Here is a 24,272-nt window from a genome sequence, read left to right as displayed (position 1 = left end):
CTGAGGTGCACGCACGCACACAGTGGAATGGACATGCACAACACATTTCAAAGAACAACAGTTATGGAAAGGTAGGTAACCTTTTTATCCAAGATATCCATAAATTGATAAAATGCTGTTTGTGTCAACATTGGCCAAGGATTTCAATTTGTATTGTAACTAGAAATAAAATTTTACATACACTCTTGTGTAATCTAAATAGAACTGTAATAAAGTGATACATCACACCATTTGACAGTTAACAATCAAGGTTTGGGAAGGGTTTTTGCATGCTGTTATGGATGAGTGATTCTGAACATTCACCTTCATGTTTCATGTGTTTTAAACAGTGTAGACTGAGGAATCTTTCTGACAGTCTATCAGTACTAAAGTAGACGATTGGAGAACTGCATTTACAAGCTAATCTATTCAAACCATCCAAAGGTGGCAAGTGACTGACTCACTTTTTTTTCCAGTAAATCCATCCTCAGTTGTTAAGTGTATTGTTATTGTCCCTTGAGGAATATAAAGAAAAACGAGTTTGTTTTTACTTGTAAGGCTTTACTCAGTTGCCAAATTCCGCAGAGGAACTGGACTATGGGGATCTCTCAGGTAAGGGCTAGTAATTAGGTAAAACACTGTTGTGTTCAATCTGTGGATACTGCTTCCACTTTGATTTCTGCATCTTGGCCATTTTGCATTGCATAGTTGCTGTTGTGTAGCAGTTAATCAAATATAGAATCCTGTCTTTTAGAAATATACTTGTTTTCTGCTTTTTTCCTCTCTCAATATTGGCATGCATTTACATATTAACATATTTCAGAGTGGGGGCAGGGAAATGTATGCAATACGATGTGATTCATATTTCAGGCTGTCGAACAGCTACTGTAAGTTCAGTCGCTTGAAATAATGTTTTAATCCAAATTAGAGAATGGTTCAGTTGAAATTTTGTTACATTTGTAAAACACTCCTGGATGTTGGATTGTATGAATGTCTATAAAAATGCAGTTTGCACTAAATCTACCCTGCCTGCTACTTCATGTTATGCTGGGAAATTGTCATGACATGATTATCTCAAGTGGGGAGAGAAGGGTACAATTCTTTTATCACGTGCTATAATGTAAATTAATTAGATGCTTTGAACCTTTTTTTCACAGCAGACTGAGCAACTTGCAGAAGTAGGTTTTATTGCTGATACACAAATGCAGGCATTACGGTTACAAATTAAGAAACACACCTCTCTTCAGCGGGCGATTGCGAGGGTGGATGTAGTTGAAACAAAGACAAAAACTGTGGTACATAGACGTATGTTAAATCACTTGGTCTCTCAGCCAGTCAGATGAGCGCCTTCTGAACATTCTAAATACTCTCATTTAGCACCTGTTGTCGCTGCTTCACTTCTAATTGTTTGTTTTACCGACCCATTTTTATTTGTGCTGTGAGGTCTTGAGTGCACATCAACTGTGAGGCACCATGTGAGACTTTTAAACAGCCAAGAAAGAAATGGGGCCATATGGGTTCCCCTTCAGGCATCAGAATGGGGTTCTTGCATGGTACACAAAATCATGGAGAAGTAGACCCACTTTAAGTCCTGCTTCCACTGTGGGACTCCTGGCTATTGTAATGGGGGGCTGGTTACAGGGTGCCCAAAACAAAAAAATTATAACTGAATAACTTAGAGAGGAATTCCCTAGTCAAATTGCTGAAATGAATCTCTTCTATCACTCCTGTCACTGCTTTTTGAGTGGAGCTGCCTCTCAAATTCCTGACCACAGCACAAACTCTCAAACTGAGTGTAGCAGACTGTTAAGGAATGGATAGTACTGACTGGCATAGGGACAAGGTAATAATTTTTGTTTAATTTTGCCATTATGCTTCCAATGCAGCCAGTGACTCATTCTATCTAGAGGCATTGACAGGATAGCATATTTTCTGCTGATAGGTGTGTTTTTCTATGTGAAGCTTTAAAACGTAGGGCTAAATTTTCAAAAATCTTCACAAAATCCATTGCAAACACACCTGCCCATACTAAGCAGGTGAGAAAGTGTCCTGTTTACACGAACACATGCCCATTTGGTATGTTTTTGCAGATGTAAAACAGACCATGTGTTTTGAGAACTTGGTCTCTAGGTTATTAATATTGTGTAGATTTTTAAAAGCTGTTTTATCAGTTATGTGCATGTGTCGAGAGATGAATGCCACCAACTTTAGTCATCAACATCACTTAGAATTACAAAAGTGTCTCATACCCTTCCTTAGCTATAAACCAGAAAACACTAACCCTTAAGCAAAAGTCTGAGGGTATGTCTACCTGCAAAAAAAACACCTGCATCTGACCAGGGTCAGCTGATTTGGGCTCGAGGGGCTCAGGCTGTGTGGCTGTAAAATTGCAGTGTAAATATTCAGGCTCAGGTTGGAGCCTGGGTTCTGGGATACTGCGAGAGGGAAGGGTCCCAGAGTTCAGGCTCCAGTCCAAATGTCTACACTGCAATTTTATAGCCCTACAACCCCAACCCTGCAAGCCCAAGTCAGCAGGCACAGGCCTGCTGCGGGTGTTTTATTGCAATGTAGACATACCCTGAGTAGCCAGATGGGCTGTCTGTCATGCCCAGAAGGTCAGTCAGCAAACTCAGGCTCTCCGACATATGGTAAAAGGTAAGTTCCAGAGTTGAGAGCCACCTGCTGAAAATGCCCAGCCTTCAAACTTCCAGTTCTAAGGCCTATGAGTGAGTGTCCAGCTGATCTCATGTCCTTTACATGTATGTCGAGAGACCGGCATTTTGGTGGCTAGCCACCATTCAAGCACGTTGGGCTTCAAAAATGAATAGCACCACCTTGAATTACACCCAGAGTTGAACAGGAAGCCCCTCCAGACTGCAAATTATTGATGAGCTCTGGCATCATTAAATGCTAGTTCAGCAACAGGGTTTGCTCAGTATGCCATTCATTTCTGGTATTCATACCCTGCCAAACAGTTCCCCAGGGGCTCTCCCAACTGTACAATTATATAATACATCTATTTCCCTGCATCTCGGTAGGTAGTTTCCAGTGGCCTGTATGACTTTTGCTGCTTGAGGTACATCTGTCCCTATGAGTCTCAAACATTTGCTCTGTAACATAACAAGACCCTACTGGTGTGAAATAATTTGTTTTATGCTCACAGAAACTCATGTGAAATTATTCCCTCATCAATCCCTCCTTGGTACCATAGTATCAGGGATATCATAGCTATAGTCTTGTCAATCACTGACCTGTCACAAGTGCCAAGATTTTTTTTTTGCTTATGATTGTAATAATCCAGTTCCATTAATTCAGTAAATTGTATTTTCCCTCCCCACAGATACATTATGGTCGTCTTTTTTTTCCTCAACAGTGTTGATACACATCTTGTAAAACACTGAACAATCAAGGAACAACCATGTAGCCTCTGCAGCTGGTTTGATTAGCTAATCAAAACCTGATTAGCATCTTTGTTCAAGGGGGATGCTGATTAATCAATTACTATTGATTGTAAGTGTGGCTTCATTCTCTAGCAGAGAGATGTCTGAAGAAACAGCCAATAAAAATTGAGCAGCTGTCATAGTGATTAAATTTATTAAAACAGGATACATTATTTTTTATGAAGCTGTCTTGAAATGGGTCACCGCAGAGGAGCTTTATTGATTGAAGGATGAACTCCTTGAATTTCTATAGTTTAAGTTAGAGACCAAATTCAATTATAATACAAGACAAACAGGTTAACACCAGTCTTAAACAGTCCATCAATAAATTAGAGTAGGTGTAGCACACTTAATGCTAAACTGTTGTCATGAATAATAAGATCATCCATTCCTACTGCATCCGGGTAGCAATTCCAATCCTTCCCTATTATGGATGAACATGACACATTTCTCCAAAATAATGACAGGCACAAAAAAACCCAAACCCTATTGCTGCTTCAACTAATATCGTTTTCATAGGCGGCTTGATAAAACTCACCACAAAGCATGTTTACCAACCAAAATACTTCTTTCAATAGAAAATGTAGTTTGAAAATGTTCATGGTCACTGTTTTCTTGTTTAGCCTCCTAATTATTAGCAGAGGTGGACTGGCTTTTTTTATTACATGTTATGCCTTTTAGACAGTGGGTAACATCTTCAAAAGTGCCTAAGTAATTTAGCGGCCAAAGTCCCATTATCAAATGTGATTTAGGTTCGGAGCCTAAATCTCATTGAAAGTCAATGGGCCATAGGCTCCTAAGTCACTTTTGAAAATGGGACTTTGTCTCCTAAGTCACTTATGCACTTTTGAAAATGGTATTTCATTAACTTTACTTTTTAAAAGTAAGATATTTATTGGGCTTACAGGTTTTTTTAAAAAACCATTTCTTGTCTTCCCTTCCCCAGCACAATCCATGTATTGCAAAACCATGAGTAGTATGGTAGCTACGAACAGACTTAAAAAATTGTCCCACATCACAGCTTAAAAATTAATTTCCCCTTAGAAATGGAAGCGCTGTTAAGAAATTTTTGTGGGAGTACAGCGGTAAATCTCAATTGCCGAAATTAACGGCCACGCTGCACATGCACGAAGAGATCTATCAATCTTTGGCTTTTACAGTACAAATGTGCACAGAAGAAACTTCAGAGCTGTCAGTTACCCCCTATTTCTCCCCCCAGAAAATGTTTTAAGACCTTGGTCTACATAGCAGAATGTAAACCAGGAGAAATAGACGTAGCAGCTACAGTAAATCATTGGAGTAAAACACTCTGTTCCCTGAGCCAGAGGTGGGACAAACTATATCTCCTTAAGTGCTTTATTTATACTGTGCCCCAGGTGGTAGAAACAGAGCCTTAATGAGCCACAATGGTGAAGCGCATGTAAGTGCAGTAAGAACCACTATGAAGGTGCATTGTTAAAAACATTCCTTGAGGCTAGTCTGGTCTGGTGATGTGGTGCTGGACATCAAGTTCAGAACCTAAAGTTTCTATGCACTCTGGGAGTTGGGAGTGTTGTGAATAAACCTTCCACATCCCTTAGTCACCCTGGGAGCTACTGTGAAGAACCTTGACTCATTGTGGGGGTAGCTGTTTTGTGGAAGGGGGAGGGGTTGATATAAACCCAGCTTCTCAGTTTTAAGTACCAGGTCTAAACTCCATCTAGGACTTGAACTTAGTCATCTAGGGCTTTCAGTTCTTGTGCAGATTTTTAAAATAAAACCTTCAGTTTGTCACTGGTTTTCAGTAGTTTTACAAGTTTGTTGCTTTTTTTGTTTTTTGTTTTTTTAACTTCTAAATCAGATATGACTGGGATTTTAAATTCGGGCAAGTGATGAGTCCATTGTCATATCTTATCCAGCCTTTCTCAAGCTCGAAGGCTTGAGTTCTCACCACTTGCAAAGAGAGTAAAAAAGAACTCAAAGGAGCTGAACAAATATAAAATATTGCATCTAAAAATGGCCCAGTAAATACAGAATCAAACAGAACCATTCACCAGCTAACTGGAAAAGATTTGCCACAATCTAGCCTAGAGCTCCAATCTTGCTCTAGCTGTTTTAGCCCACACTATCCGAATACTGCCACAGAAATCCACTCCCTTCTTTTCAGTCTCCAGTATTCTGGTTGTTTTCAAACAATTACTTCTCTGGAAGTCCAAAATACTATGTCAACTTTGGAAACCTGGGGTTAATAAGTTGTTTGTTATTAATTTATATATTTAAAGACTAACAGGATATTCAGGTTTTAAAAGCGGCTGTTAACTGCATATGGTACTGTGAAAATGATGCTGGACAGAAATTTGTCTGGAATCAAGAGATGCATAAGCAGTTTCGCTGATCATTTTCAGAGTCCAACATGGTGCTTTAGACTGTTTTTTTTTTTTTCTCCTAATTTATCCTCCCTCTCACAAAAGGTAAACATGAGGCCGCTATGAATTTTTCCTTAAGCCAGAAAAATAGGGAGGCAAAGTGAACTGAAATTCTACAGATTGCACACTGCCATGGGTTCACTATTCACTATATTATTTAATCTATCCTCCCCAGAAATCTGGAAGTACATCGAATTGAGCTATGGTGTCGAATAGATACTAATCAAAAGTACATTTCCTTGTTTCCTTAGGTTTACTGTTTATCAGATATGCTCATTTCCAGGAAAACTTCAGGTTTAATATACTGTCAAAGCACAGCTATTTCTTAATTTGTGGATAATGTAACAGTTGGCACATCCAGTTTAAAAAAGACAATTAGAATAACTTCGTAACAGCTCCCAAAGTCTCCGATTCCCTGTACTTTTAAATGGGGGCAGAATGTTCATATCAGGCTGACCCCACTCACCCCCCGGGTTGAGATGTTTGCTGTTGTATCAGCCCCCAATTCAGAGTCAGCAGCTCCATTTTTCCCCTCCATGGGGGCAGTACAACAGTGTTTAAAAATTCATTGTTTCAACCTATATTAAGTTGTTGTTATAGCCCTCTAAGGTGGTGGTGAAACAAATCACTGCAGTTTTCCTTTAAGATGTTTTGACATATTAGAAAGCACCGTACTTAAAAGTTGGCTGATTTTTTTTTCTTTTGCTACTGTGCAAAGTAGCTGCTGAACAGAGCAAAGTAGCTGCTGCTCAGAGAGAAACATGCAGCGTTTTATGTTCACCTGTTTCTTACCTTCCTGCATTGCTTCCTCTCAACCAAACACACCCTTAAAAATGCTATTCACCGTAGAGACCAGCGTGCGCCAATGTATATTAACATCTTAATGGGAAAGCTGAGCATGTATACATTTCCTACTCTCTGACAAGAGGGAATTAAATGTCAGAAGGATTTGTTGCATCTGTAATTGAATTGGTGCTGAGCAAAGCAAATCTTAAGGAAGAATAGCTTATTAGGATTAGCAAACTATGTGGCATTTTGTCAGTTCCTGTCATCTAGCCTGTTCCCCCTTCGTAATAAAGTTGTTTGATTTTTTTTTTTATCACGGATAGGAAGCTACAGTGGGTGTTGTAAATTGGGGGCAGCATTTTTCAGCAGATGCCTTTTTTTAAGGTCAAATCTTTATTCCTGCCACCAACTTGGGAAAGCTGCTGCTTCTGCCCCTCCACCCTCTCCCTCAAAAATATCCCTTTCTTTCTAACAACGAATTGGTATTAATAATTGACTGTTCCCTGTGTTAGGATAATGCCTTGCCTCCCCCCTGCTTGGAAGGGGCTTGCATCATTTTTTGTAACAATACCTGGTCTTCAGGGCTAGTAACTGAGCTGAAAACTCAGCATGCACGGACCCTGCAATCCAGGAAGGAGCTCTACCAACTGGGAAAGCGTTCGTGTGTGTGGATATAATGTAGGTCTGCTACTGTAGTAGCCTTGTGTGTTTGAGCTACAGGATGGGGTCCTTACTCCCTATATTTAAAACACCAAGTAAAAAAGAAGGTAAGTTCCTATCTCAGGTGCAAATTTTTGTTTGTTTATTTTTCACTTGGGTAATTTAATAGGAAAAATTAAATAGCTTGATCTGATGTCCTGTGACACTTTGAAATAAAAGGAATATAATTTGTTTCCAGTCATCCCTAAAAACAGAAAGGTTCATTTCAGGATCGGTTGGGTCAGATACCACCAACTGATTCCCCAGTGATACCTGCCCCTCTGAAAAGCCTCATTAGCGCTTCCTGCATGAGAAGTCAGAAACTCTGTTAGTGTTAGGTGTCCTGTATGTAGGATTGGGTAGGAGAGGTGATGCTTATCTTTCAGTGCTTAGTGGTGAGTGGTGGCTAAGGCATGAATATGGAGATGTGAGGAAAGAGGAAGAACGAAAAGGTGTGAAGAAATTAGTGACAACAGGGGAAGAGGAGGAGATGGCACCAGATGCCCTGGTGTATGGTGACGGGAAGCCAAATAAGTCCTTAAACACAGTCAGCCCCTGCCATTAGATGGTAAGCGCCTCTTCTTGAGAATCCCATTCAAAACACTGATAAGCATTGGAAATAAAAGCAGAAAGGCTGATCCATCTGTCTGGAGGCAAGAAAGACTACATTTTTTCCATGACTCGTTCTTTCAGGAACTTTTTTTCTTCCTATCACTGAGACACTGACCCACTTGGGAGTGGGGCTGAGGGTGATTTCTGAAATGAATACTTTACTTGATGCCTCTGTTCGGATCAACAGTGGCCTTGCCTGCCAAGCGTAATCTTAAAGGTGCAGGAATTCATGGATGCCCACTGGCAGTTAGACTGCATCAGTTGTTCCATTTTTCATTTAAAAAAACTTAAATAATCCCCTGATTTTTCTTTCCCGATCGAAACAGCAAATAGCCAAACTGCCCAGAGAGAGACTAGATGAAGCAGAGAGCAGATGCAGTGGTGGTTTTATTTTGCTCTATGAAAATGGCTGCAGGCTGCTAAACATGAAATATGTACGCAAAAGGATGGAGCTTGATGGTTTAGAGCCTCTGCTCTATGGAGTCAGAGTTTAAAACTTTATCTTAGGTCACAAATGCGATGAGTTATCAGGGAGTCAGCTGAGTCCCTATCTGTCAACTTTATGAAACAGCCACACCATTTGACATAACTGGTAGCCTCTGCTGAAGACCCAGGATATGAATAATAGGGCTGCAAGACAGGATTAGCATGTACTGGCAGAGCTTTGTGGGAGACTCAGTACAGACGTAACAGGGCAGTTCTGCAAGTCGGGAGTGAGGTGCATTGGCAGAGTCCCTGCAGAGGTGACTTACCTTTCCTCAGCTGAAGGCTGTTTGTGAAGATGGGAGAAGTGGGAGCAGGTGCATAAATACATCTGGTTGGATAATACTGTTTTAATTGAGTAATATGTACAGCATTTCTAGGGAATAAACATCCAGTGTATTAGCAGTCAGAGTAGGAGGGAAGTTCCTTTCGTTTGATGATCTAATACAAATATGAAGCCGTTTTCCTCTAGGGCAAAAGTACACTGTTAACTGCCTCCCAGATTTGTCTCTAGATGGCTTGCAAGCACTAGACATCCTCAGTGTGTTGTATTTAATTTTTAATTAACACATAAATTTAGACTATTTAGCCATACACCCAATAAAATAAACTTGGAGCGTATACTTGGAAAAATATTGTTTTCCATACAAATAATTAAGAAAAATAGCGCCTGTCCCATTGGACAAAATCATATTTAATAAACTCTGCTGGCCAAAAATGTTTGTCAAGCTGTGTTTGAAAGTCACTTCTCAGGGAAGCAGGGACACGACTAAAGACACTGCTCTTGACTTAATTACAGATTGAACAGAAACCACCATGGAGCTGTCAGGCCTGTGGTTTTGGCGCAGCACTTCAGTTTATATTTTATGGGCAGATCTCCAGCTGGGGTAAACCAATGTAGCTCTACTGTAATTGTTGCTAGGCCGATTTACACCATCTGAAGCTCTGGTCCTATATTTGTCGTCTTCTCCATCTGTGTTGGGTCAAGCAAAATGCATCTTGGCTCCAATTCTTGGGCTGTGCTCTCACATGATACAGATGTGCTTTGATGTGCATACTTTGCCCTAACTGTTCCCAACATCAGCAAGAAATCCTAACTCTTAATTTGGGGAACGTCCCATCTCTCCAGCAGAGAGGATGCAGCACTAGGAAATCATAACTTCTGATGTTACCAATCTGTAGAGTTAACTGATATAACTGCAATAAACAAACTAGGGAAGATAGGTGAGTTAGTGTGGGACGTTATTTAATTGTGTGATCAGAGTGGGACTGGGAAGATACCTGTTGAATTGGTGTGCTTCTGCTGTAAGTAGCTGTGAAGCGTGCCTGTAGATTTTAGAACCAATAAAAATAATTGGTTAAACTGATAAATACAGTGCAACCTGTCTTAAGTGACCACTGAGTGGATCAGCCAACTTCGGTTGCCTTGTGGAATTTTGTAAAGACCTTAAATAGTTGTGCTGGATCATGAAATGAGATGATTTTAGAATGGTTGCCTAGAACACCGGTCAGGGATCCCCCATGGTTCTAGGTTCTATATAGACAAGTAACAGACAGTCCCTGCCCTAGTATGTTTGCAGTCTAGGTGTCAAAGGTGACATGACGTTTGGGTGGGGCAGCTGTCAGTAATCATGGTCATTACACCTCTGGCCACAACAGCAAAGGCAGATGGATTTTTCTGATAAGGCATGTGTCTGCACCTTGAGTAATAGAGAATGCCCTTCCTAGGAGAAGTTTTTTCAGGGTATATTTTGCAGCCACTGGGAGCCATTTCTTGCCCTTAGTTATCAGGATCTGCACCTTTCTCTGAATTGCTTACCTTTGTACATGTATCTTCTGTATTGTAAATATCTTCTTCCTGTTTGTCTCCACCCAGCTATGAAAAATTGACTTGAGGGGAAAAACTGATTGGATCTGGAATCCTTGGCAGGTCAAGATTAGTTAATTCTCCTCATTGAGAGATCAACATTTATGGTTTTTCAACTGAGTAAAATATTTCATTGGTTGCTTTCCTGTTAGGTTTTGTCCTTTTGGATACACTCTGTCATTATGTTAGAGATAATTTTGCATTTCATTTTTCTAATCATGAAGTTGTAAGGAATAACCTATATGGGATATACCTGCCATTTGTAGGCACTGTGTTGTGAACACCGAGTCTTAACCCATATCACGCTTTTAAATTTCTCTAGTACATTCTAATCCTAGTTAAATGATTTGTATATATATCATGCCAGAGCTACCCTAGTAGTGAAAGCTTTTGGCTAACAGGAGAACATTTTTTGCCACACTTAGTTTAACGTATTAGATATATTGCTGAAGGGGATTTTATTTAACATGGTTCTGTCTAATTGGCTGCTCTTCATTTTGTCGTTTAATGTGCACCTACTTTGACCTAATTAAACCTAGGCATTCCATAGTCTATGCAAATTCTACCCGTTTTGTTCTGTTACTTTTAAAAGGCAACTTGAAGAAACACTTTAAGATTTTTTTTTCTTTTTAATTTAAACTGTTTTAATTAAAATGCATTTTATGGAGCTCTCGGTTACGAGTTATTTACTTACATCCTTCAGTACTTAATCTTAGAACAGAATTGGAAATGTCGATAGAAAGTGTAAATCCTGAGCGCCTGCTGAAAACATTGTATCAGGTTTCGGCTCAAAAGAGCACCATTACCTTTAGCTGTCACGGATCTGTACACTTGATCGATAAACTTCAAATATTATTAGAGGTGGAGGCTTCAGAGATTTGCTCTGTTATTTGGAGAGAGACGGAGATAAATCTTTCTTAAAAATTGACTTGAATTTGCACTCTCAGTCTTCCTGGTGAAATGCATTTCTCTTAGGTGTCCGGGCAACTGCATGTGGGACAGATTTATAGGCCATGTGCTGCTTGTAGTGAAAGATTTAAATGGTAAATCCTTCACATATGACTTCACAAATCATGTAAAGTTAAAAGATTTTTACCGTTTCTGTTGCTGCTGTGCTTAAATTGTAAGGTACGGGTAGTAAATCATTTTAATAGAGGTGTCGTGCTTGACTCAATAAAAAAAAGAGACAATGGTTTAGCTTCCATTCCAAATGTTAATGTATTAATCAACGGGAGAATAATTGTTTTTTACTACATTATAAATCTCGGTTGCCATTAGAATTGCAGCAAGGGTTGATGTAGCTGCATTCTTAAATTAAAATTGTTTACACTGCTATACATTCATTTTACATGGCCATAGCTCATTCTGGGTTCATTTCAGAGTTGTTCCCCCGCCAAATAAGTCATTCCTCTCTAGGGGACTGGCATCCTAAGGGAGAGATGCTTATAAAAGAAAATTAATTGCATGGCGAGGTGTTAAATAAATAAAATAAAGCGGTTGGAGGCAATGTACAATTATTGCTTGCTATCTGTGTTTGAAGAGGGTTTTATGGTTTGCATTGAGAGTTCTGCTATTTGATGCATCATGGAATTTATTGAGCAAAAATGTATTTAATCACATAATCCTAGATTTCTTTTGAAATTAGGACTTGATCACTTATTCGCCATGCAAATAAAATTTTGGGGGATTAACATTCATATAAATAAATGCCTTGTTGAGATTTCCATACAACTGATGTCAGCATACTGGCACTTCCTGGCCTCCAACTGTTAGATCATCCCCTTTATCTGGGGCGGGGGAGGGAGAATTGAAGTTGGGGACTGAGGTGTGGCAGACCCTCACAAAAGATGCTGATGATTCCTTGTCTCCCTTTCCTTCCCGATCTTGTTCCACATGCGTTAGTGCTGACTCTGCTGCTGCATTGTGGAAAAATATCTTGAGCTGATCAGCCAGGCCTGTCTGCACCCTTGTGTGAACTGATCCATCGGGATCAGTGGTTCTCAACCTGTGGCCCAGTCTGCACACAACTGCCCACATAACACACACACACACAGCTGCATATGTGGCCTACAAGGGTAAATAGGTTGAGACCACTGGTCTGGATAGTTCAGTGCTTTACCCCTCTCCTGTTAAAAGTAAAAGTGTAGCTTTTCCAACCCTGGGCACAACTGCAGCCAAACCTTCAAGTCGCCCTGTAATAAGTCCCAAATTCCTATTCCTCTTCTGCTCTCGACAGATTCTCGAGCAGGTGATGAAGGGTCCATAAGGGCTGTGGACCATGCGGTGATCGGCGGGGTCGTGGCCGTGGTGGTGTTCGCAATGCTTTGCCTGCTCATCATTTTAGGGCGATACTTTGCAAGACATAAAGGTAAGCTGAGGCTTGAAACACAGCATTGGGAGGGCTTGGCGTGGTGGCAGCTGTAACGGTCTGATACAAGGCACTGTGTTTTGTTACACAGCAGGATAGAGAACAGAAAAAACAGCAGAGGGACTTGTATAGTAGAAGAGGATCCAGAAATACAGGATGGGAGGAAGCTAAAAGCAAGATGGGGGAGCCTAATAGACACAGAGAAGAAGAGGGAAAGCGCATCAGGATTGGGAGAGAAGGATAGATGAAAGAGATGTCATCTCTAATGGAAGAGCATGACATGCTTAAGAATTTACTAATTTATTTTTGCGCACTCTTGTACTGGGAGGGGCTATATCATTCCAGACTCTTATATGGCATGAAGTAACTTAAAAATCATTCTGTTATTTATTCAGTCCACTCATAATAGCATGAGGGCCTTTTGGTCAACATGGGAGGCTGATTATGTTCACTTGTTCTATGTGCTCCTGGGACCTCCCATGTACTTTGCTGAGCGCTGCCAGTGTCACTGTTGAAGTTCCCACCCCCGGGGGGGGGGGGAGCGGCGGTGCTGGAGGCTCTGATTGCAATGACAAAATGGGTCATTTTAAAAGGTGTGGGGGGGGAAGCGTGATTATTGGCAGTTCTCAATCTACCCGGTCATGGAGAGAGACTCACCCTGGGTCATTATATAATGTCCTACTATTTAACCAGTGATGTTCGTTTTTTACTTGGTGTCCTTTTTATAATGCCCTCGACTGTCATTTTCAAAGCCGCCTTGCAGAATTTAGATGCACAATTCCCATTGAACTTAATGCGCATCTAAATCCACGAGGCAGCATTGAAAAATCTCAAGCTTAATCTCTGAGGTCATTGTGCTGTCTCACCGATTCATGCTATCACAGCTATTTACGCTTGAGTAACGCCTCCGGAACCCCTAGATTCAGACTTCTCTTCTTCCTTCCGGTGGTTGTTCTTTTTCTCCCCTTCTCCTGGCTTCTTCACAGTAAAGCAAATGGCAGTGTTACAGCAATCTATGCAGAGACCATCAATGAGTCACAGAACCTCACTGCTTTATTTTCAGGTACATACTTCACTCATGAAGCCAAAGGAGCAGATGATGCAGCGGACGCAGACACAGCTATAATCAATGCAGAAGGAGGACAGAACAACTCTGAAGAAAAGAAAGAGTACTTCATCTAGATCCGCCTTGGTTTCAATGAGGTGTCCAACCGTGGACAGTTACTGGCCCAATTTAGATGACAGAGACAGTGATATTGGAAGTTGCAACCAGCTTGTGTCTTTTTTTTGTTTTTGTTGTTTTTTGTTTTAAACGAATGGGTGGAGAAATGTCAGACTGGGAGGGTCCGGGATTGGCTGTGTAAAAAATGTTATTTGTAAAGTATACTCTGCTGTTCGACACCTCAGTTTGGGTTTTATTTTTTTGGCCAAGTCCAGCTTGGATTTAGTTTCGTTAAGTCATTTGCAGAAAATTCTGTGCCTTGTTTTATTTTTATTTTATTTTATTTGGGATGGGAGGAGCGGGTTGTGTGTGTGTGTGTGTGTGTTTTTTTTTTCTTGTTTTTTCCTCTTTCTGTTCTCTTTTGGAATTGCCTGCTGGAACCCCTTGGAATAGATTTGATTGTTTTTAGTGTGTTTCTTTCTTTTAACACCACTATTTTTCTGTTCAAAATTCAATCTCATCGGAGGAGAACCAGCACGCTTTAGATTTCGTAGTTTGCAGTTCAGTGTATCCATACTACATTCTTCTCTGTTGTCTTAAAGGCTTGGATGGAGAAGCTATGAAAACTGTTTGCGGCTGCCCGTGTTTCAAATGCTTTCTAGTGGTGGAGAGTAGAAAATAGGCTGTGACTCAGAAAATGCACTCCGTGGGCCACGGAGAGACATTACTGCACAGGGTTATCTGCAAGTGAGGTGTGTCACTGTGAGATTGAATCTGTCTTGAATTCTGTGTTTGTAGACTGCTCAGTAGAGGTACCCCCATGCTGTCTGGACAAGTTTGGGGCATGAAGGAATCCTCCTTGTTGTTGCCCTAAGCAGAACTGACAGATGAAGGCTGTTCATTTTATGCAAGTGGACAAATTTGAGTTGCCACAGGAGGGAAGGGGCTGGGGGGGAGGTAGTTCTGCTCTGATTATTTCTGTTCCAAACAATTCCATCAAGCTTTCCCAATCGGCCTTACTTCTGCCTAATTTGCTGGAAAAAGAAAAGTCCTCATGGTGTGCAAAGAGTTCTAAATGAGCAGATTTTATATTATTTCTCCTTCTTCTCTTTGTGCTAGTTAGGGAAGGCAGTGGGATCTGGCCTGCATGTACTGTATATTACAGATATTTGTCATGCTGAGAGATCCATCCAGAGACTGTGTGAAACTTTAATTCCTTAAGATTTGGTTTGACAAAGCAAGAGGGACAGAAGAAGGGTCGCTATTGTTTTCATGCTGGTGTGCCCTGTTTCTCAGTTCTGCAAAGGTCAGAGCAGGTGGAAATAGCAGCATGTAGGCTTTTTCAGTCACTTAATCAAAACTCAAATGTTGTATTTTTTTATCTCTTTACCTTTCATACACTAGGCCTTGGCCTCATTCCTCAGCCTTAAGAACCATCTGCCAACAAATTACTGATCCTTGCATGAATGCAGTCATGGTGCACAGTTACTAAAAATAAGTTACCTTGAAAATGTTTTAGATTTGAAGCCTCGGGAGAAACTGGATACGTGAAGTTGCCTTTTTTCTTTTCTTTTCTGATAAAGGAAATGTGGGGATTTGCATTAAAAATTGCAAGGAAAACAGATTATAAAATGTTTAGGTGAAGAAAAAAACAATGTGAATTAGAATTGTGATGGACCTACAGATAACAGTCCACAATGAGAAGATAGCATTAAAAAATATATATCTATACTGAACTGTTCAGTGAGTAATCTTGGAGTTTGAAAGATGAATTTTTATTATTGTTACATTATGTAGAAAACTTACACTGATTTATTTAAGGGAAAAAATTTGCATCTGTTACAACTTCTTGAGCTTTTAGGAAGCATTTTTTAAATTGTGGGTTTTGTTTTTTAACTTTTTGGCAGAACCACTGCAACACAAAAGCCTTTTGGGAACGGGTTGGCATGTAAAAGGGAAAAAAAACAAATCCATTCTTGAGCAGTATTTTGTCTTTTCCCCTCCCTCAGAATCTACAAAAGGAAAGTAAATTTTGTCAAATGAAGCTCCCTTCTGAGCCTTCAGCACCAGCTGGGGCCATAGCCAAACCACAGCCAAGGGCAAGAAGCATTTAGCATTTTATTGGAAGGTTTTGGGGGGAGGCTTTTTTACACACTGATCACAGAATTGGCGTTGTTGTTGTTTTTTTTTTTTTGACCAGCCCATCTTTCTGTTTTGAAAGTGTACAGTAGTGCGGTGTTACCAATGTAACTTTGACTTACAATGTTGACATGTCTCAGGTTCATGTGTTTTGATTGGTGTTTTCCGTCTCAGGTAGATTGCAAAATTTTCGGCCCCACACATTGGAAGAGAACTAAACAAAACCCCAGGAAATTATGGATTTTAGTTGTATATTGGTTTATGTATTTTTTTTCTTCAGTATACAGTGCGCTGTTGAAATGTAGTGTTGAGTATTACTTTGTACAGGTTTAGCTCATAAGGGTTTTTTTAAGAGTGTAGAAAGAACAAACTTACTTTTTCTTTGATGAAGGATGTGTAACTGATGGCAAATAAGCTTGTTCTTTACTCACCTGCCCTTTTTACTTTTTCCCTCTTAGGCCAGTTCTGTTTTAAGGTGTCCATGGACAATGTTACAGTGTAAGAAAATACATATCCATATGTTCCCATTCACATTTTGTATTGGTTCATGTATATCATTTTTACAAACAGAGAAGTACTATAAAATATCTGTCTTCTTAATAAAAAAAATTAATGTTACAAAACTCTTCTTTAATCTGACTTTGCACTCTTTACCTCCACAGCCATGGTGGCCAGTTGCAGTGAAGCCTATTCTTGGCTCACCTATGGTGAAATTCCAATTAATTTATTATTAATTTATATAAAAAATTATTGTGGGTTTCCCCCAAGATCTATGGCCGCCTAGAAATAAATCTGCCTTCTTTAATCCTCCCTCCCCATCTTTTGACCTGTTTCTTTCTCCTTATTCTGACTCACAAGTGGTTGTTAGGCAGCCATCGTAATCCAAGCCAACACTGTTCTTTGGCCAAGGCAGCAGTGCTTGTTAGAGCCACAGCACCTTGGAATATTTAGGGCAACTAGACAACATGCCGAGTCAGCCAGAACATGCTGCTGTTGTGTGGATTTGTATTTTTAAGTCCCTTCTGTGATCACAGACCTACGTGTCTTGTATTATTTTGGATAGCTTGTGTAAAGATGCCTTCAATTTTCATAATTAAACATCCTTTTTTATTAACTTGTCACTAACAATGGCCTGACATTTTTCCCTGTTTGACTACGATTATGCTCTTTCAAAGGCATGTACTATGTCTGAGTTAGTCCCCTTTTATTTCTGACCCCATCTTGTGCAAAGTTGAAAAATATAGTGGTGATTAGATGTCACTCCTTTATTTCCAGTGTGTTTGGAGGAGATAGTACTACCTCTAGCCCTGTATTTGGGTCCGTCACACAAAGCCGGCTTGAGTATTCTGAAGAACAAGGAAAACATCTCTCATTTTTGGATGTACCAAACCATGATGGTTGCTCCCGAAACAAGAGAATTGTTTTTAAAGTTTCTTCAGCTCTGAATTATTTCTGAACATGTGCTGTCAACATTGCTTTTTTTTTTTTTTAAAGCTCTTCTGAAGGCTCCAGCCATTCTTTCCCCATATTGGCAGAAGGATAAAATGAAGCCAGCTCCTTGGGGCAGGGAAGTTTAGTCTTCACTATTGTTTTGGCTGATGAGTTTCCCTAATATGTTGGTTAGGGCCCTAAGGGGACACACAGGCTCTAATTGGTGCCGTCTTTCAATGCCTTCTGCAAGTTTGAAAAGAGAAATCTTGCTCTGGAGAAGAGATCATTTCCTTGGAGAGGTTTTCCTGATGCTTTCTTTCAGAATGCTGTATCCACAGCAGCGTTACTCAATTCCAGAATTTAAAAGGGAAGGTTTTTCTTTTATTTTTAAATGGCCTGCCAGAAAGAAGTGATTCAGCCTATGCACGGCAGTAGCAGTCGCATTTCCCCCGTCCAGACCACAGGCACTGAAACTCCAGAACCATAGTAGTCCAATTCCCTAAAAACCAATTATGCACACAGACCTGCACACACTTTGGGTGGGTAAAAGCACCAAAGTGATGTAAGTGACAAGTCCTATTGAATTTCAATGGGATTTGTGCTCCTAAATCACCTAGGTGATTTGAAGAATCCCACCCTTAATGTATTTAATAATAAAGGACAAAGAAGCACAAAACTGTTGTGGACTGAGAAGCCGTAGCTACTTTGTTAACATACTTTGGGGCAATTTAAGAAAGTCTGGTTTTTGTTTTTGTTGTTTTTTTTAAAGACCTGTTTCAGTCTCTTTAATTTTTAAAAGCATTCAAACAGTTAGCCGTTGGTAGAATACGGTCTAATGAACGCTGTCACCGAGCAGAATGGCATGTTCGCGTTTTGCAATTTATTGACTCAAGAACTGGATGAAAAATGATTGACAGAGTAATTTATTACCGATAACATTCTGCCTCCTTTAAATCCATCCCTGTTGCAACGCCAATTTAGATACCCATCTTATTCACCTTCTCCTTTAAATTGCTATGGAATGTGGCTGTGCACGGTAAAACGTCTGTTGTGTTCCGCTCGGGAGGTGGCTGGATTTTATTGGTGAGTTCAGTGATCTATGTAGAAGGGTAGGAACCTTTGGGATAGAAAATACCATAAATGCAATTGGTTGTATTGTGAAGAAATCCTCCTAGATATGAATGAAATTAAATGTTAATCGCATATTAGTCACAGAATCTTGGATTCCAGAGGCTAAAGGATCTAACGCCATAGTTCTTGAAGATGTTGTGGTCATACTCTGTTTGTTTTTTTCAGATCACACAAGCTAAGCAGAGGAGTAGGCTATGGTCAGTACTTGAATGGGTGACCTCCAAATCAGACCCCAAGTACAGGAGGAGGTGCAGTCAGCAATTGAGTTAGGTGGCTTACTTTACTAAAAGTTACTTACCTCTGAGTTCATGCTGAATGCAATGCCCCAGCGTGGTGTGGGGCATACTTATCTGCAGGGTGTTGTCTTTCGGCTGCCATGTAAACCTGTATCAGCTAAACCATGTAAAGTTCTCATGGTACTTTTTGCAGAAGTAGAGTTAACTAGTGGTATACTAAATATTAATTATCTGTGTGTGGTAGTGCCCTTTAGATACTAGATGCTTTCCAAAATTATAGCACTGTCTTTGCATTGAGGAGCTTACAATCTACACAGTAAAAGAACACACGCAAGTTGAAGGGAAGGGAAGGATGTAGCAGTAAAATGGTCAGGGTAGTAAGTGTTGAGATTAGATAATATAACACAGTGGTTTCTTTAGTTAAAATATATAAATTATCTCCAGATATCCCACAACAAAGCCATAATCGGAAGGTTAGTTTCGTGTTGAAGTCCTTATGGGAGAGGTCGGTCTTCAAAAGAGATTTAGTACAGATAAGGTAGTGGCCTTGGAGATCAGTTCAGGAAGGACATTTTGCGCACAGGAGACAGTAGAGAGGGCAGCACAAGGATGCTTGTGTGGAGTGGACATAGAAGACATTGAGGCAGGACAGAGGGGCACTGAAAGAAAAAGCAGCAGATCAACATGGGAGGAGTTATGTAGGGCCTTAAAGGCAAAGACCAGAAGTTTGGGAGGAAGGGTAGCCTGAAGCAGGGCTTCTAGGAGAGGGATGTGGTCATCTTGGTCAAAGAAGGTCTTGGTAACAGAGTGTTATGGGGACAACATGGTGTCAGAGATGCTAGAGAGAAGGATATAATGATCAGTGGGAGACTGAGGGCTTGAGCGAGTGTTTCACTTGTGCAGAAAGGGAGAGAGACAGGAAGAGGTTGGATTTGGATACAGCCTGTGTGTGTGAGTCAAAGGAGAGGGAGATGGGCAGATAACTCCCAGATTACAAGTGTGAGTGGTGGGGGGCTAGGGGGAGGATGCCCATAGTGACAGTGAATGTAAGGAGAGGGGAGAGTTAGGGAGAATCAGGGGTTCAGTTCTGTTAAACTTGATTTTACAGCATGCTCTCCAGGAGATGTTGGAGACAAGCTGATATAGGGAAGTGGCAGAATGGAGATGAATCAGGAATGGACATGTTCAGGCATCTTGCATAAAGCTGATAATTGAAGCCCTGCAAGTGGGTGAGATCACCCAGAGAGAGAGTTTAAAGTAGGAAGAAGAAATGCAAGACTTCAAAAAAAAAAAAAACACACCTCAAGGGCTTTACTGTCTTGTCATTTTGCTACAAACTCAGAAATGAGCCCACTTTGTGGGAAATTTCACTAAGCAAAGTTGGGCTTGTTTTCAAAATGAAGGTGGTTCTATTTTGGGGGCAAAGATGGTTTTCCTGTCAAAAACCTGAACGTCAGTTTTTGTTTGCAAATTTGTGGTGTAATAAAATCCATGTAATTGAAAGTGCATAATCATGAAACTTGGTGGATGTAAAGTAACGCAAAATGTGAACATTTTTATGTGAATTTCCATAAAACTAGAAGTTTTGCATTGTGCATTAACCCCATATCCTGGTCAAATTCCAACACTGCCCAACTAAATTCTCCCTTCAGTTTCACCTGGTTATAGTATCTTTATATTCTTTCCTTCCTAATGACTCCTGTATTTCATTAGTGGGTGAGTGATCTTAATATGCTGTGTGTGACTTGTAAAGTACTTCTGAATTCCTCAGGATGAGAATTTTTTATTACTAGATGGGATTCAGGATTTCCTCATTCGCAAATGCAGGCCCGCCCTTGTCATGCACTGAATCCCCATCCTGCACAGTTCTTCCCCAGCTTCACCGCAAAACCGGACCCAGAGTATTGAGGATTATACAAGGGGATGATGGGAAATTATCACCATCCCTGTTGGCATGAGCACTTATTTTGTTGTCATTGGCCTTGGGAAGCAGTTTAATAGCAGGATTTAAAACTCTTCCATGTGCTCTTTATAGACAAACATGAGTGTCACCTGAGCAACATATGTCCTTCTCTCTGTGGTGCCTGACTATGCCCTATTACCATAGTATCTGAGCGCCTTACAATCTGTAACATATCAATCCTCCCAACGCCCCCATGAGAAGGGAAGGGCTATTTTCCCGCACTGGACAGAACGGGAACAGAGGCACAGAGACTTCCTCAGGGGGACTTGAACCCCAGTCTCAGTTCATAGGACAGTGACCTAATCACTGGACCATCCTTCCTCTGTAAAATGCAACTCCAATAGGACATGAACCCTCACAACTTTTGAATGCCCTCCCTGTGCTAGAAGTGCAATGGACTATACGTAGTGCTACGTCGCCTCTCAGGAGCACTGAACATACGGTTAGAGAGGGGTGTCAGCTTTTATTTCAACTCATTTAGAGTCCTCTTAATGCTGCCAAAATGTCACTGGACAAGTGAGGAAGTTGAAGTACTCTTTAAGACTAGCAGGACCAAGTTAAAAGGAGTGGGGAGTAAAATCCATAGGTTACAGCCAGTAATGAATGAAACAAGTGAAACATGAAAGCACTGGGGATTGTTTGGCAGTAAATACCTGCACAGAGATGATGACATGGCTGCACCAGCTTTGAAAGATTTATATAATTATATAATTATTTCAATCATGACCAGGAATTACTTGGATATCCTGCAGAGTTTTACAACCAGTTAGCCATGAAAAGAAAATGTGTCCAGTTTCACAAATCTAATCCTTAAAGCCATAAAGAATCAGTCCTGAAGAAAACGAGAGCTAGACTGGGGAAAATCAAAACACATTATATCCTTTCTGCAGCGTTCCTCTTAACATGCATGACATCTCATTCACTCATATTCCCAACATGATAGTCTTAAATCTTCCTTAAGTGATATCTTCTTAGGTTAATTAATCTCCAGGCTTAAACTTGCTGTGAGGAGCGGGAAGTCCATCCTGAAGTCAGCAATGTTACGATTGCATCTTCTATTACTGTTTATCCTGCATTAGTGTTTACTTAAGGAGAAAATTGATCTGTAATTGATATTTCAATCTTCCAGAGCTGCTGATGGGAGAGTCTAGCACGAATCTTTAATAGCAGACAAATATTTAAATCCTGTAATGGTAGGTGAATATGGAAACATGCGCCTTCCCCCTCCTCATGCCCACCCCAAATTCGGCTCTGGTTTCTGTTTTCTTCAGGCTTGATTATTTCATTATTTTGAAACCTGCAACGTGCTCAGAGAGGCAGAATCCTAATACCTAAAACCTGTTTGACTAGAGACACCAGACTTGATTAAAGAGTACTGCCATGAAAGGGACTTTTCAGCACTAATCAGGCTCCGTTCAGCTAGTGACGAAATCAATGTTAATTTCTCCCCAGATATTTCCCTTAGGCCACCTCTTCTGGAATCAGGTTGAGGCAGCTGCAGTATTTAAATTAGAGGCATGAATCTTTTATGGCTTGGACAAAGAAGTAGGGGTGGAGGTAGGTTGAATAGGTACTACAGAGACGAGCATGGCAGAACTGCCCATAAATAAATACACTGAAATATATTTGAAGTGGTTTCTCTGTGCTGCCCTTCCAAAGCCTGTTGCTGCAAATCTAGGAAGAGTCTGGCATTCACAGCTGCTCTTGATTGTGTGCTTTTGAGTGTACAGTCCTTTGCAAAAACAAAAACTTGACTAGCAGAGCTGTTGATGCCACAAGGAAAACGTGGAGAAAAGTAGGAAGCAAGGAAAGTAAGGAAATTTGCTTAAACACTGTCCCTATATTTTAGACACTTACACTGTAAATTGATAACACTTTGTATTTTACAACCACATATCAGGCGCATGCCCCTGTTGTTACTGTTCCCTTCAAGCCACAATCCCCTTTGTGACATCACATTAAATTGCAGCAAGTCTGGTCTTCATCACCTTGTAGTCCTTACAGCTCAGATAATAGTGTGCGTGGCCAAAGCACTCAAGTAGGACACAGAAAAGTTCATAGATCTTGATTTCATGCAAATATCCCAGTGAGGGAGAAATGTAGAAAATCTGACAAATTATCAGAATAGCCTCCAAGCAGAGAACACCTTTTTAAGCTCTGCATGAGACATCTGAGGAGCTACAATGGAAACACTGTGGTTTCCAAACCACAAGAGCTGAATTTATATTGTTGTCCTTCAGGTTTGTGCCATGATGCTACCTGGCAGAGATTCACAATACATTCCAAGCCCAACTATTCAGAAGTACTTAATGCACGCACAGCTGCCAAATTTGAGCCAGCAAAACATTTTCTACTCTCATCACTCCGGGTGCATCTTCTGATAGTTTCCCACAGGGCAAAGTAATTCCATTAAAATGTTTTAAAGATTACAAAAGGTAAGTAAATAAATAGGTGTTGATATCTCATGCACTTAACATATTATTGCACAATAAATGATTTGGACTTCTTTTGTCTTGAATGTAGTATCAGTCAAGGAGCATCACCGAGAAAAGGCATAATGGGGAGCTCTCAGGTCATTTTCCACCATTCATGTGTAACACACGGGTCTTGGACTGCTACTCCCCATTTATTTTAATTCTGGGCATCTCCAGAGCAAACAATGCAAAGGTGCATTGCTCCAGAAGGTGAAAGGGCTTCATGTGTAACTCACTAAACTACCTGATGCCTTGAATCTCTTTGGTTCCTTGGAGTTCCATAGGTCGGGTGTTTTGAGCTGTGTTCTGAGCTGGCTGATTCAGATAGCTACAGAAGAAAAAAAAAAAAGACTACCCACTATTTTTGCTGTTTACCTGGAGTCTAGAGAGCTGCTCAGTGCTTTGGTGTAACTATGGCTGCTCTGTATGTCTTATTTGTATGTGCAGCATGTAGGTACTACAGTGGGTAGGTACTTTATGAATACCCAGCCTGATCCTTTGCACTTCTGTTTCCGCTGTGCAATGTTTAAGTGTCTGTGTACGTTGTGGTGGGGAGAGTCTTGCTTTGTGTTAATCTTTTGATGTGCTGCTTTTTTCCAAAAGCTTTGCATACCACCCCACCTGAGTCTGAACTCTTCCCTGAAAGCTAGGCACTATGATTAATGCTACAGCTTTTCTTCAGCACAATCATCCTGCCACTTTTAAGCTGCAGTAATTTTCAATAATTTGGTGTGCTCAAAAGCAAGGTAGTGGATGGCTTACAAAAGAGAAGCCCACAAGAGCAATCAGGCTGCTGCAGAAGATGGGGAAGGCACAAAGACCTGTTTTGTTTTAGCCTCTTCTCAGTTTCAAGGGTTCCACCGCTAAAAGTTAGATTGAACATTAATAGCCCATTAAGAATCCAGTTGTGTACACTGCTCCATGAAACTGCTGCCAGCCATCGCTTTTGTGAGAAAAAATAAGTTGCATGTTGGAGAGTTCATGATTTATTTATGGGCATATGTGCTTCATTCATAGCATTCCCCAAATCAGAGCTTTTTCTCATTATTTTTACATTTGCCAACTTTTCTGTGCTGTGAAGGAAATGCGGTTGCTTT

The 24,272-nt window shown here is 40.5% G+C and overlaps 1 protein-coding gene across 1 annotated transcript in view; it reads left to right on the top strand.

Annotated features, from left to right (window-relative positions):
• CADM1 (cell adhesion molecule 1) overlaps positions 1-16,589 on the top strand; it is a 284,990-nt gene extending 268,401 nt beyond the window's left edge. The window contains exons 10-12 of the mRNA XM_074936535.1: positions 538-591; positions 12,508-12,639; positions 13,703-16,589. Coding sequence (XP_074792636.1) covers positions 538-591; positions 12,508-12,639; positions 13,703-13,821 — 305 coding nt within the window. The 3' untranslated portion in view covers positions 13,822-16,589. The remainder of the gene's footprint in view (positions 1-537; positions 592-12,507; positions 12,640-13,702) is intronic.
• Positions 16,590-24,272: the final 7,683 nt, after the last annotated feature.

This window comes from Natator depressus, chromosome 22, assembly GCF_965152275.1.
Source record: "Natator depressus isolate rNatDep1 chromosome 22, rNatDep2.hap1, whole genome shotgun sequence".
NCBI classification, from domain to species: Eukaryota; Metazoa; Chordata; order Testudines; family Cheloniidae; genus Natator; species Natator depressus.
The sequence above is the reverse complement of the archived record's forward strand: the minus strand, read 5'-3'. Positions and strand labels throughout refer to the sequence as shown.